Here is a 13,661-nt window from a genome sequence, read left to right on the forward strand (position 1 = left end):
AAAGCTCCTCTCTAAAGTCTGTTATTCTGAGGTGCACCCAATCAAGGTCTGAAACAGGTAACTTCACTTCATTGTGGCCTCAGACTACCCCTTGAAAATATTGGCCCTAATTTGACAGGCATTATAGGAAATTTTTAGTACGTTAATCAATAATATTTAGTCATTATGTTAATAGAAAACATAATTCGGTTATGCTTGCCTCAAAATGTATGAGCTGTTGCAAACTGCTCTTTTCTAAGTGGTTAATAATGTTGCAAAACATGCTAAATGTAGTCATTGAGTCTTTTTGGTGACTAGCTCTATGTCAAAGATTGAGCATCACTGATGTTAGTGTAGGCAATTCACACTTTATGTGTGACCTTTGTGTGACCTGCTACTCATGTCTTGTCAATATCCAATAAGTACCTGCTGCAGAGCACTTGCATTGCAAAGCTTCAAATCTTCAGAAACAAACATTACGACATTTTGAGATTTGTAGTAGAATTTGTAAGGTAAATTTTGTGGAGATAAAGTAATTTTAAAAGCAGAGAGCATGCTTTTATTTTTGGATGTTTCACAGGTTTGTCAGTTTGTTGTTGAAATATTGATCATGCTTTTCCACAGAACTTATGGTCTTATTGATATTTGTACCAAGATACTTGATCAAATAGTGGCAGCTTGTTTTTAAGTACTTGTTATTGGATAAGTGGTAAACACTGGCGGTGGATCTCCAATTTTCCTGAAATGAATTTTTGTGCAAGTCTTTATTTTTGTGTTGAATGCATTGATGGCACTGTCAGATTACAAACCCACAGTTTCAGATTAGTCAGTGATGTAACACCTTTGGCATAACAAACATGAAAAGACATGAGCAAAGCACTGTGAGTGAGCTGATATTTACCTACCATTCATTTTTTATCTAGCCTCTCCATGATAGCCACTTCATTATTCAAAGGCCAACTACACAATTAGCACCAGCAGATCCTATTGCGAAGCAGTCCCGCTAGGACCAATCAATGCTATTAGATCCGTCAATGTGATTAGGCACACTCTCTTGCATCTTCCCATTTCTCCTTCAAACTGCTGGCACTAGCATAGGTTGTGAGGCTTGTTGCCTTTAATTTATGCACCATTGATTACCAATCCCAAGCCAAATCAGGCAGGTATATTACACAAGATATAAACAAAGAAGATGTTTTGCAGTGGATGTTGGTAATAAGGGCTTTAACAAGTATATCTAGGTCTTTAGCTGCGACTGTGTTATAGTGTAGTCAGAAAGACAAACCACCTTTGTCTCACCCACTGACTTACAACGCCTAACTCCTGCAAAGAGCACTAATAATCAATTAAGAGAGAAGCTATTATAGCTTCTGTCAAATGGAAAGTCAATTACTAATCTCATTCTTAGCCATACTTATAGCTTTGCTTTAATGATGACTCTGTCCGTTGGTCATTTGGTCCACAACTTTGCCCTAGACTGAATTATCCCAGCAACGATTGGACATGACATTTCTACAGGCATTCATTGTTCCCAGATGATGAATCCCAGTGTCTTTGATTATGCCTTGAATTTTCCTTTAGCACCACCATGAGGTTGACCAGTGTCAACCTCACAGTAACATGCTAAACATGCTAACCTGCCAAGACAGTGAGCAACTTTGCATGCTGATGTCAGCATTTAGTTTGAAGTGCCTAAGTACAGCCTCACAATTTGGCTAGTGCTGTTGTAGCTCATGGTAGTTACTGAAAATGTGCTTAACACTCAAGTGTAGAGAACACGCTGCATGGATCATTTCAGACTTAAGAAACTTTATGAATCTATATGCTGAAGTTCACACAAAAAGAAGTAAAGCTACTGTTCTTACTGTAGTTTAAAATCCAAAAAATATATAACAGGTTTTCTTGTCATACATACAACAGAGTAAAATTTGATCTTTGAATTTTAACTCGCAGTGGGCGCCCTGTGACCATATCCAGCTCTAAGCCACTGTTTTGGTCAAGGGCACTGACTGGATAAATAACCTAATATTCATGTTTATTGTTGAGAATCAAACCCAAGACCCTCTAGTTTTCGGGTACCTTGGGTAACCACTCCGTAACGATTCAACCACCATGTGCTATGACAACGCTCGCACTTTGTGAGACTACTTAGGCACATCGAGCTAAATGCTAACTTGCTCACAATGACTACACTTACCAGGTTTAAACTTTTCTTTGTTCATGTCTTAGTTTAACATACAGTATTAGCATCTTATAATTTGCTAGTTATGCTACAGGAAACTCAGTAACTCCGTAAACTGATGCTCTTATTGTGTATCCTCACCAGTGGAGTTGTAGCTCAGCTCAGAACAGAATCAGTACCATGGACAGCCGTCATGACAACTGCCAAAAGACTTACAAAGAATCAGTTGGTGATTGACATATTAAGAAGTTTGATTCAGACCTTTTTCACTTGAGATGTTCTCTCACTTTTCACCCATGCATAAAAATGACTAGTTTGATTGTGACTGTAAGGCAGAAAAGCTTTTGTTCAAACTTCAAATAGAACGGAATAAGCGACTGTGTGTACAGGATGTCTGAATAGATCTCCACTGCGATGGTATCAGCGATTCACCTCGAGACTTGAGAAAAACGTTATGTCTCAGTGGGGCCAGACGGATCCTCAGTCGTATTACCGGGAGCCCTCAGTGACCTTGTGGTGAGATGAGAGGGAGAAGCTGCCCGGAGCCCATTTCCACAGTTTTAATTACTGCTAGGAAAGGAAGGCTGCTGTAGATTGTGTGTATCAGAGACATCTGTGGTTAGAGACTATGTGAATGCATGTGCCTTAACCTGTGCATGATCTGTGTGTATGTGCACACGGCATGTGTAAATCTAACATTGGTATAGAGCTCTTCACCAAAGACCATCCTATTTGGGTTGGCCCTCTTTAAAACCCTGTTACATAAGCCACTACTCTCAGATGTGTGATATCATGGAACTATTTTTGGCTTTTCCTCCGAAAAAGGCTGTTCAGAGTTAGATAAAGACTAGGCTATACTTTAAATAATACATTGGAGCTCCCTCTCATCACGGCTGTCTTAATTAACAAAATTGTGCTATAGCTGACTTAGATTGGCCTATAGACTTGTGTACAAAAAAATCATGCATTTTATCTGAGTAAACTTTAGCCCCTCACATCAGCTGACCTGGATTCAGCAGCTAAACAAGACATATTTTGTCCCTGTCCTAGATTTTACTGACACAAAACAGATGGAGAAACTTGCCTGGTATCATGATTGGACATTAAAGAAGTATTTCACTGACGTCCTTTCATAGAACTAGGCTGTCCATGCAGTAGAAAGAATTGGTGCTTCATGACCAGAAACAGAGAAAAGGGGCTGTGATATTCCTTTTTTGCTCAAAAGGTAGAAATCCTTCAAGGACCAAAATGCACTGCACTGCTGCTACTACAGTAGGTGACATACTGCGAGTTTAGTAGTGCTTGGTTTTGACTCGTCCATTTTGAAACATATAATAACATAATTCAAATATGTTTTTAAAAACATAGGAAATGTACTCACAGAATCTCAGTTCATATTTGATCAGCACTGCCTTGTTTTTGATTTGAGTTTGGTGAGACGTGCCTCTATTTGAGAGACAGCAGTGTAGGTCTCGATCTGACTTCTATTGTCATTGTGTCCACGGAGGCGGTCATACAAAAATGCTGAATTACAATCTCTAGTTTGAACAACAACCCTGGAGCCGGCAAAAGATTGCTGAGTGTCCCGTTTCACCTCAAATGAGTGGGTAGCTCTAGTTGTAGGCCACATTTTAATTATACAATTTTGTCTTTAAAACTCAAATTTATTTTGATTGTTATATGTCAAGGCCTTTACTCGACACATCTGATTGCCTCATATTCAATAATCCTCAAGTGTTTATTGGATTTTTCAGCATGTGAACATAATTAGCTGGGACAATAAGCTTTCTCTCTGACAATCCGAATGGTTTCTCAGCCCTTTACTAAAACATTTCTGGTTATTTTAATCAGAGAAAGTCATCATACATTGCTGGTTTTAATATGTTCTTTATCAGTGACATGTTTACATTTTCTCTTGAACCAAATCAACATTGATACTATTTCCCTTCTAAGAGAAAACCAAATGGATAACCAGCACTGTAGCATCTGCATCTCCAATAGCTTTAAATTCAGAATGTTTAGTTGTTGGTCGATATTGTTTTTCTGTAGTTCCTCTTGTATTCTCAGCTCGGAGCAGTGTTGTAACAGACGAAACACACAATTTTGCCAAAAGCGAAAACAACTCCTACAAAGCACACACAACCCAGGCGAAACTAAAACAGCTAAGGGGGAGAAGCAATAAGGCTGTTGCTGGCCACAAAGTCTCCTCCCAGTGAAGTCATGAGAGAACTGGTGCAATCAATTTGGCTTGAGAAGATCAATCGCTCTTATTAGAGATCCATAGAAGTATCTCCCAGTGTGGGTGTAGCAAACAGCCTTAGCTAAACGCCGATTAAGGCAACGCGGGAAAGACCCCTTGAAGCCCTCTAAGACTGGTGGGTGATTTTGGATTTAGCAGTGGTAGCAAGATAAAGGCCTTTCTTCCTGCTTAATTGATGGCTGTAATCCATGTGTTGTTTTAAAAGCCTGTCTGGCTGATGTGTGAACACAAACCCCCTGTGGGTCTGTGCAGAAAGTGGTGATTTAGTAGGCCAAACTGAGGGTTTCCCACTGGTTGGATGACGACTTGCAGATTTGGGATCCTCTGAAATGGCTTGGCTGATAACATAGAGGCTGTGTGATAAAAGACAGGCCTCCAATTTAGGTTCTGTGAATATCAACAGTCCCAAAATCAAAATGTATTTTTCTTTAATTGTTTTTTATCATCAATAGTTGTTAGTTAACCCTAACCCTAACCCTAGTTGTAAGTATTCACATTCAAAGTACTTTCACCTCCAAACTCTCTCAGTTGAAGTATTTCAGTACACTTAAACTCTTAGTCCTACTGTTTGTTTAGCTGTTAGATCTATTAGCTAACTGCCTTAAGGCTGCTTACAGCTATCCAGCTCATCTCCTGCCAATTTGTTCATCACAATTTATCATTATCAGGGGAAAAATATAATGATTTTACTGCACACTTTTGTTTTTTAATGTGCCATATTTATCATAGGTCTCTTGCTAAGTAGCCAGCTTGGGATGGTAACTAGCCCTGACATAAAGATAGTTATGGCGATGTGACATAATAACTACAGTAACAGCATTGGATGATGCACTACATTGTAGTCAGCACTTGGCTCAGTTTGTCATTTGCGAGTTACAATACTTATACATACATTTAAACATCCCTTTCATCCACGAGGCCTCCTGGGTAAGAGCTGTGTTCGTCCAGGATGACAGGAGGCCATTCGTGTCGAACCCTGTTTGTCATCTTTCATTTTACGCATATTTAAGAAATAAAATTCTATTTTGATTTCCCTGTATTTCTGCCCAAGCCACTCAAGTCAAGCTGTCCTATCAGAGCTGTCATGCTACCTTGCATCATATAGTCAATTCCTGGGACTGTCAGTCCTGCCATCCATAAATGATGTTTGACTCATGGATGCCCTCTAAACCTTTAGTTAATTTCTTACATTTCTGTCATCCAAGGTTACTCTCTTTTCAACCTACAGTATCAGGTTTCAGTGAGTGTACAATTATACGAGCAGTGCTGTGATTAATAAGTAGTGAAGATGTCTGGAAGTGGACAGAGGCTTAATGAGAAGATCACAGTCATCCCTAAAGTTAGGAGGTGCTTGAACTCCTCAAGGCTTTAGCACACTTTTAGGAAATCTACTGGTGTACCTCTTGGTCTCAGTCAGAATTATAATATCCTAGTGTTGATCGCTATCGTGAATCACAAGTTCTGCCTAATCTCTGCAAAGTATGTAATTAACCCCGCACTGATTCATATCGCTCATTATATTAGCAGAGATATGACATTGAAAATAGAGTACAGTGCCTTATTATCTCATTTCAGCTGCCTAAATATTCTGTACCTGTTTCAGAAAGTTATGTATGTTTACAAATGTGTCTTTGGTGTTCGGTAATAATGTCTGTAACTGTGTTGCCACGCTTTGCTTTAAACACATCATGTGAAATGACTGCGAGGTTGTTTTTATAGTACGCATATTAGTTACAGTTCTGCAAATAAAGTACTCTGATTCTGTTTATAACAGAAATAAACTGAATACAAAAAGTGCAAATGAAACAATGAAGTGGCAGATTTTTGTCTATTATAGCACATGTTGGTTGTTATATTGTGCAAACTTGCAAATTCTAATCTTAATGGAAAAATTAATTAAAGCCATTTCTGCCTCTGGAGAAAATTAGTGACCTACTGTTGAAAATATGCGACATAGTGGGAGATAGGGAGAGAGCAAAACTTGATTAGCACGGAAATGACAAATGAAAGGTGGGAAGGGTGGAAATGAGGACAACTGTGACTGTGGGTGGTGATAGTGTCTGTGTTGTAGAGAAAAAAGAGGGCTTTACACTTTATTTTCAAGTGGCAACATAGTGGAATACATTTAAAGACATTCTCATCGGGTTTCATGAGCATGCTCGCACCACATTAATCGCTTAATAAATCTTAGCTGCTTTCACCAGACCAATATCAGCTTAACACACTGCAACCTTTCCAACTATAATGCATTCAGTGTGGGTTTATGCTTGCTACATCATATTTAGATCATTAACGTGCTAATGCTCTGGAAAAATACTTTAAAAAGTTTGCCTTTTAAAGTTTGGTACCTTTTTTGAACATGAATAGATTTACAGGAGATGTGCAAATTTGCTTAGGTTACAGCGGTCGAACTGAATAATACGTGTGTGTACAAAGGCAATTAGCGTTTGAGGTTATTCTTTGGTGTGTGTGTCTGTGTGTGTGTGTGTGTGTGTGTGTGTGTGTCTGAGGAATCTGATTCAAAACCTGCTTTAAGTAAAGAATGGAAATGCTTTTAACTTACGAGCCCAGAGATGAATCATATCGCTAAGCTGCTTTTCTTTTGGCATCAAAACATACGCAAACACACAAACTTGCACACCTATACATACTCACACACAGAGGCAAAGGCACAGGCACAGTATGAAGCCAGTTTGAAAGGTCATGCATACAGGGGTCATTGATAGCCACCCAATATTTACAGATCTATTTACAGTTACACTTTGATGGGACTATATCGCTGACATTTAAAGTAATTTGAAAGAGTTAACTCGTCCACACCCTCAGGTTTCACTGCCTTAGGTTAAGTGACACAGTAGTTGACAGTTTATGAATGTTGTGTTTAACCGTCAGGCTCACTGTATTGTTCTGTCTTCTGTCTCATTCCAGCTGTCATTTGCAGCAACAACCCCAGTTCTGGCAGACAAGAAAAAGTACCCCAACTTCTTCCGCACCGTCCCATCAGACAACGCTGTGAACCCTGCAGTAGTGAAGTTTCTCAACTACTACAACTGGAGCCGTGTGGGGACCCTCACACAGGATGTTCAGAGGTTCTCAGAGGTCAGTGTTCCTTGTTTATTCTTTAGAGACTAGATACTAAAGAGACCTGAGATGTTAGAGAGAGCATATATAGGAAATGAGACCCACTGTTGATACAAAAGGGATTGTTCTCCATCAGAAGGCCGTGCAGCCTTTTCTGTACATAAAGAAATGAGGATCAAACTGTATAGTTCAATAGTTTCACTTTCTTTCTGTTTATATTGTGCATAAATGCTGCATTCATAAAACTTACACAAGGCAAGAAAGTAGACCAAATACAAAAATATAAAGCTCGTGGACATGTAAATATTTAACAACAGTGAACCATGTCCAGTGGACTTTCATTTCTAACTCTGTGCTGGAGCCACACTTATGTTCTTTCCCGTATTCTTGTTTTAACGTCAGTGTAGTTTTATGCATTCCAGCCGTGCCTCTGAGCCTTATAAGAGAAACTTTTTCATGCTCTGAAGGTGAAGGTTAACATCTCACTATTATAATACACTGAATTTATTCTCCATTGTCTCAGATGTCTTGTCTTATACAGATACAGGGCCTGGGAGTGGTACCAGCACTGAACAATGTTGGGGATTGTTTTTCCAATTATCATTCAGATGATGCCAACATATTTAAGTGGGTGGCAATCAATTAACTTCAACTTATTCTCTAATAGTAGACTGAATTTATATTTTTCTACCCACGTAAAACTCCACAGAAGTCACAGAAATGTGAAGACTAACATCTTTTGAACTAAAAGTGTTTAGACCATATCCCATGTCTTTCATTTTGAATAAAAGCAACTGACTAGCTTGAAATAAAAGAGAAATAGTGTCTCCATCCACTTTTGTTCCAGCGAAAGAGATGAAAGCAGATGTTACAAGTACAATAATACATACAGTAATGTTACATATAACATTTTTCTAGATTATTTATTTACTAATGGAATGTAATTTAATGTCCCCATCCTGTATAATCTGCAGAGAGCACCACTCAGCCTACTGTACGTGGCCAGTTTTGTGGGAAGTCATTTGTAGGAAGATGAAGAATTTTATCTGCATTGACTCAGCACTTGTAGCTAACTCCCTTGTGATATTTTTGGCACTGAAACACATTTTAAAGCCCGAGAACTCGTTAGCAGGAGGGCAGAAGTTTGCATTCTCCAAGAAAACATCCTCTCCTCTATCATGCTGATTGTCGAGCAGTTTTTTGATATAAAATACATAAGAGATATTTCAAGCCAATTCAACCAATTAACTAAAACCTTAACAAAAGATGCCACGTGTTAAAATCATTTTACACCACAATGAATGAGACTTATTCCTGTTTGCGGGATGGTCTGACCTTTGGATGACAACCTAAATTCAAAGCAAATGCATTTTATCACATCAGTGACACAGGAACATTCAGTTAAAAAAATGCCATGCCATGAATTTGAGAAACGTATATTGTGGGTTCTTGCCTCGGGGCCCTGGTTGAAAACAATCTGCTCAGCAGCTGGGGGTAGGAGGTGGAGGTGTGTGTGTGTGTGTGTGTGTGTGTGTGTGCGCGCGTGTGTGTGTGTTGGGGGGGGGAGGGTATAAGAAGTCTCACTGCAAATCGCAGAGAGCCCAAATCCCTTTATCGCTCCCCTCCTGAAAGCGCCAAGGGGCTTAGGACGGGAGGAAGACGGGCGGCCCGATTCAATCAACCTGCCATGAGATTGGCCTCTAATCCCGATTTACAAATATGCAAGCATCGCTTCCGTACTTCATGATTTGTACAATCCTCTGTCAAGTTCAGAGCGCTATGGTTTGTGGTGCATCAGGAAATCACGGTAGCATGTAGCAAGACAATAGAATGCATTATGAGTCTATTTGTTACCTTTTTATACAGATGGCACTGTAACCCCAGATTCCACATCTGAGGGTGGCGAATGCAAAGTTAGCGCAAAACATCGAGCCCCTATAGACAGATTTATGGGAAATACCCCAGGTTGACAAAAAAAAAAAAATTGTCCTTAAAGTTGGACAGTGTCTTGTCTACATTATGTGTATACTTCATATTATTCATATGTCACACTCAGAGCTTACATGGTTATTTCAGAATGTCAATAACTGACGATTGTTGGACCATACTGTGTTTTCCTATTATCAAATAATACATTGTTTTTTGTAAATAGCCAACGTCCTCCCACTTCTTCTTTTTACACACCATCAAAACAGACATGGTCATTACTGTGAAAATCATACCCCGTATGATAGCGGTCCAAATGTGTCTGTTGGAGTGCCTTGGTAGCCAAATGGTAACAGACCATGCCACATAGCTGCATGGTCACAAAAGTTGCTGGTTCGATTACAGTGTATCCGATATCGCCATGTTGGTGTTGTGCCCAGAACATCATAATAAATGTTGTTCCTGGACCATCATTTCAACTTACAAAAAAGCGACATAAACCACATCTTGAACAAGCCATAGTGGCTGAGTGGGTAAGTTCAATGTCTCTGAAAGTTTTTGTGAAGTATTTTTTAGATGTCTTTTTAACCTTCACTGTTGATATCCAAGTGACACCCTTACAGGCTTCAAAATGAAAGTTTCTACAGCTTTTTAGACATCTTTTCAACTTCAGTTACAGATGCCCAAGGGACAGCTTCTTGAGATGTTCAAAAAAGTTTTTATGACATTACTTGGACTCACTTTAGTAAAGGTCACAGAGTGGAATCAAACCTCCGGCCTCAACTTTAGTACATGGAGAAGACAGTCAACCAGATGAGCTACCAGGGCACCCTCCAGCTACACTTTTTTATCGTAATGATTGAATTAAAATGTCCTTAATGATTAACTAAGTCCCATCTTGTCTTCATTTAACATCAGCTTCATTGAATACTATGTTTCGGTCATCAAACCTTCGTCAGGTAGACTATTGTTCCAAGGTTGGATGACCAAAACATGCTATGCAATAAAACTAATTATAGTGAAGGCAGTGTGCTTGCCTCTGAGCGACTGTGCCAAATTTTCACATTCTCTTTTAACAATGTTTTACACAGCTTCCTACATTTTTTAGAATTAGGGTTTCTAAAATTTTTATTACAATAAAGTACTCTGCAATTGTAACTGCATTACCATAGGACATGGAAATGGAATATTTCAAATGTACTACATACTATTGGTACATGAGTGCACTGCACAAAATGACCCCGCTCAAGAAGTTTTCATGTCTCTGCAAGTTGATTTACAAATTGTACTGAAATTAATGGAAACCTTCAGCTGCCCGGAGGAAGAACCACAACATTATTGAATGCATCGAAAAATGTGTTGCAGTAATGTACAGTGTTTGATTGGGTTTTTAGAACAACTAAGCCTAAAGTCACTTTCAATGGATTATCATTTATTTTCTTTGGAGGCTTTTGAAAACAAATAACACTAAACAAATAAGGAAAATAACAAGTATTACATGATTTAAATGATTATGTACAATAATATTTGCACCCTGTCTAGTATTTGATTTGAATTTAGGAACCCCCCTAGTAAGTACTGTACTGCACTCTATATACAGTGTGCATGTGTTCACACACTGCATAAAAAGCATACTATTGACATTATTGTCGTCATTGTCATCCCCACCACTTCTACCTCTCTCTTTCTCTCCCCCACTGATCCACAGCGCTGTTTCCCAGGGAAACTGCTGGCAAGGTTAATGTTATGTAACGCTAGTTAAGGATTCAGTCAGTGGAATGCACACCACACGCGCACATACATACAATATGGTGTCCCTTGGGACTGTAACCTGTTAGCTAAAGCCAGCTCGCCATTTCTATTTTAAGGCGCACGCACACGCACAAATAACACAGGGACACACATGCACCCTTGTCTGTGGATGGACACTGATGCTCCATTAATGGTGGGGGCGGGGGTTGAGGTTGTTGTAGTGAGAGATGAGAATGAGTAAAGGTTAGTGTTAGCTCCTGTAAAGGTGTCTATTTACACACACACACACACACACACACACACACACACACACACACACACACACACACACACACACGCACACACACACACACACACACACACACACACACAGAGTAATCAACATTATTGAGATTGCCAGACAAACAGGGATCACCCAGGAACAGAGCAGCCATCATCAGTGAGTCAGATGACAAACCTGACTGAGAGCAGGATTAGGACTCTGTCCTCTGCCTGGAACCCTCTGAGCTCAAGTGTTTAATTACACTATGACCACTGATATATTTAGCAGAAGTTACTCTCTCAGCATCCACTCTTTCAGTTCCTCTCTGTCTTTCTTCCCTTTTACAGAAATCTTCACTCACAATCTAAAAAATGCTTGTCTGTTGTTCTTGTTTGTGTATTTCACAATTTAGTCTTCAGCCATCAGCTGCTGTTCATTACAAATAACCATGTAATATTGTATAAATTCCTCTCCTGAATGACTCATTCATGCCATTGTACTGGGCATGTAAGGCCATGAGAGGAAGCCATTCGAGAGCTTGTCATCACACCATTTGTCACGCTAGTTTGTATAAGCACATGACTGGCATTATAGTCTGAACTCTGGGATTTGCATGGCGATTTGTATGGCGATGAAGCACTCAGCATGAGAGACAGATGTGCGCAGAGAACCATCCCATTTCCACATTTGTAAAAAGCCCAAATTGAATGAAACTGTGCATGTCACATCCTCTGTTTTGGCTCTCTGGTGTAGATCTTCTGGTAGACACACGCATAGATTTTAAAAGTGCAGGCACACATGCGCAATGCTCCAGCAGACAGATGGAAAGATAAAACACTCTAGTACATATCACACTAATAAAGACGCACACATGCAGTCGCACCTGTCACAGCAAAGGGTGAATGTGTCTGGAAATGATGTGTTAATGATTTGAGGTTAGACCACCGCAGTCTGTCTCATAGTGTCATACTGGTACCATCTGAATCAAAAAGCTGTTCACATACTCTGCATCAGGGCAGTTGCTTAACTCTCTCTCTCTACTGCCTGAAGGGTGGGATTTTTATTTTTGGGGCAAGTGTATCTGTTTGTGGATTGGTTTTGAAGCCAGCTGCTTTATTTTATTTTGTTGTTTATTTAACAGGAATGGACAGTAATTGACTGTCCCAGTGTTAGCTGGATATCTAAATTTCCTCAGCAGTCCCTGGGCAAGCATATCCTCTAAAGAATTGTGGCATCAAATGTTGGAATTCTGACAGGGGTACGGAGAATAAAACACTGCATCTCACAAAACTGAAAGCACTTCCCATTCAAAACATTACATCATACAAAAACTGAAATGGAATAGTCTGTGTTTAGCACTTTGTAGATAATGGACACATGATTGGTTATGTTTCTGTCTAATAGAAAAAGCTGAAAGGTCTGATTGATGAGGTGTAAATCTTACAAAATGTACATTTTGCTTCTCAGTTGTAAGGTTTTGCTGCTCTTTTTGTCTCATGTGATACAGTAAACCAATTATATTTTCAGATTACTGGTCAAACATACAATGTAATTTGAAGATACCACTTTCAATTAATTGTTACAAGCATTTTTCAGTATTTTATGACATTTTGTGGATCAAACAATTACTTGAGAATCCAAGTGGCATAGTGAAAATAATTATTAGTTGCAGCCCTTCAAAATGGTGAAGAGGAATTATTGAATGATTGATGGATTTTGTAGCGATGACAGAAGCACACTGCCAATGAATATTAAAAAGCTCTGATGAAAGACTAAAAAGTAAGTGACTAATCAAGTTTTAATTTTTTCTATATTGTACATGTAACTGTGCCTTAGTGGAACAAGTATGAGCCCCTTGCCACAGTCAGTGGAATGAAGGACAACATCCACATGCAGTGTAGGTGTGGGAAGATACTTCATTCCGTCATATACACCTCAAAGAATCACAGGGTTTCCCTTGACTTCCTCAGCTTCCCTATTTATCTTCATTTAGTTTGAGGTTGATAGATGAACACATGCTACGTTTAAGTAGAATCAAATTGTGTTAATGTCCCTTCTAAACATTGATGCATTGCAAACATTTAACTGAGTGCATCTGAAATTTTGTCCATCATATGCATGTGTGTACTTACATATTTTTGTGTGCATGTGTCTGTTCATGCGTGCGTGCATGTGTGTGTGTGTGTGTGTGCGTGCGTGTGTGCGTGTGTGCGTGTGCA

The 13,661-nt window shown here is 39.3% G+C and overlaps 1 protein-coding gene across 1 annotated transcript in view; it reads left to right on the top strand.

The window, feature by feature from the left end:
- The window catches only part of gabbr2 (gamma-aminobutyric acid (GABA) B receptor, 2), a 191,140-nt gene that overhangs the window by 94,265 nt on the left and 83,214 nt on the right, over positions 1-13,661 (top strand). The window contains exon 4 of the mRNA XM_073463307.1: positions 7,350-7,520. Coding sequence (XP_073319408.1) covers positions 7,350-7,520 — 171 coding nt within the window. The remainder of the gene's footprint in view (positions 1-7,349; positions 7,521-13,661) is intronic.

Source organism: Pagrus major, chromosome 3, assembly GCF_040436345.1.
Source record: "Pagrus major chromosome 3, Pma_NU_1.0".
Taxonomy (NCBI): domain Eukaryota; kingdom Metazoa; phylum Chordata; class Actinopteri; order Spariformes; family Sparidae; genus Pagrus; species Pagrus major.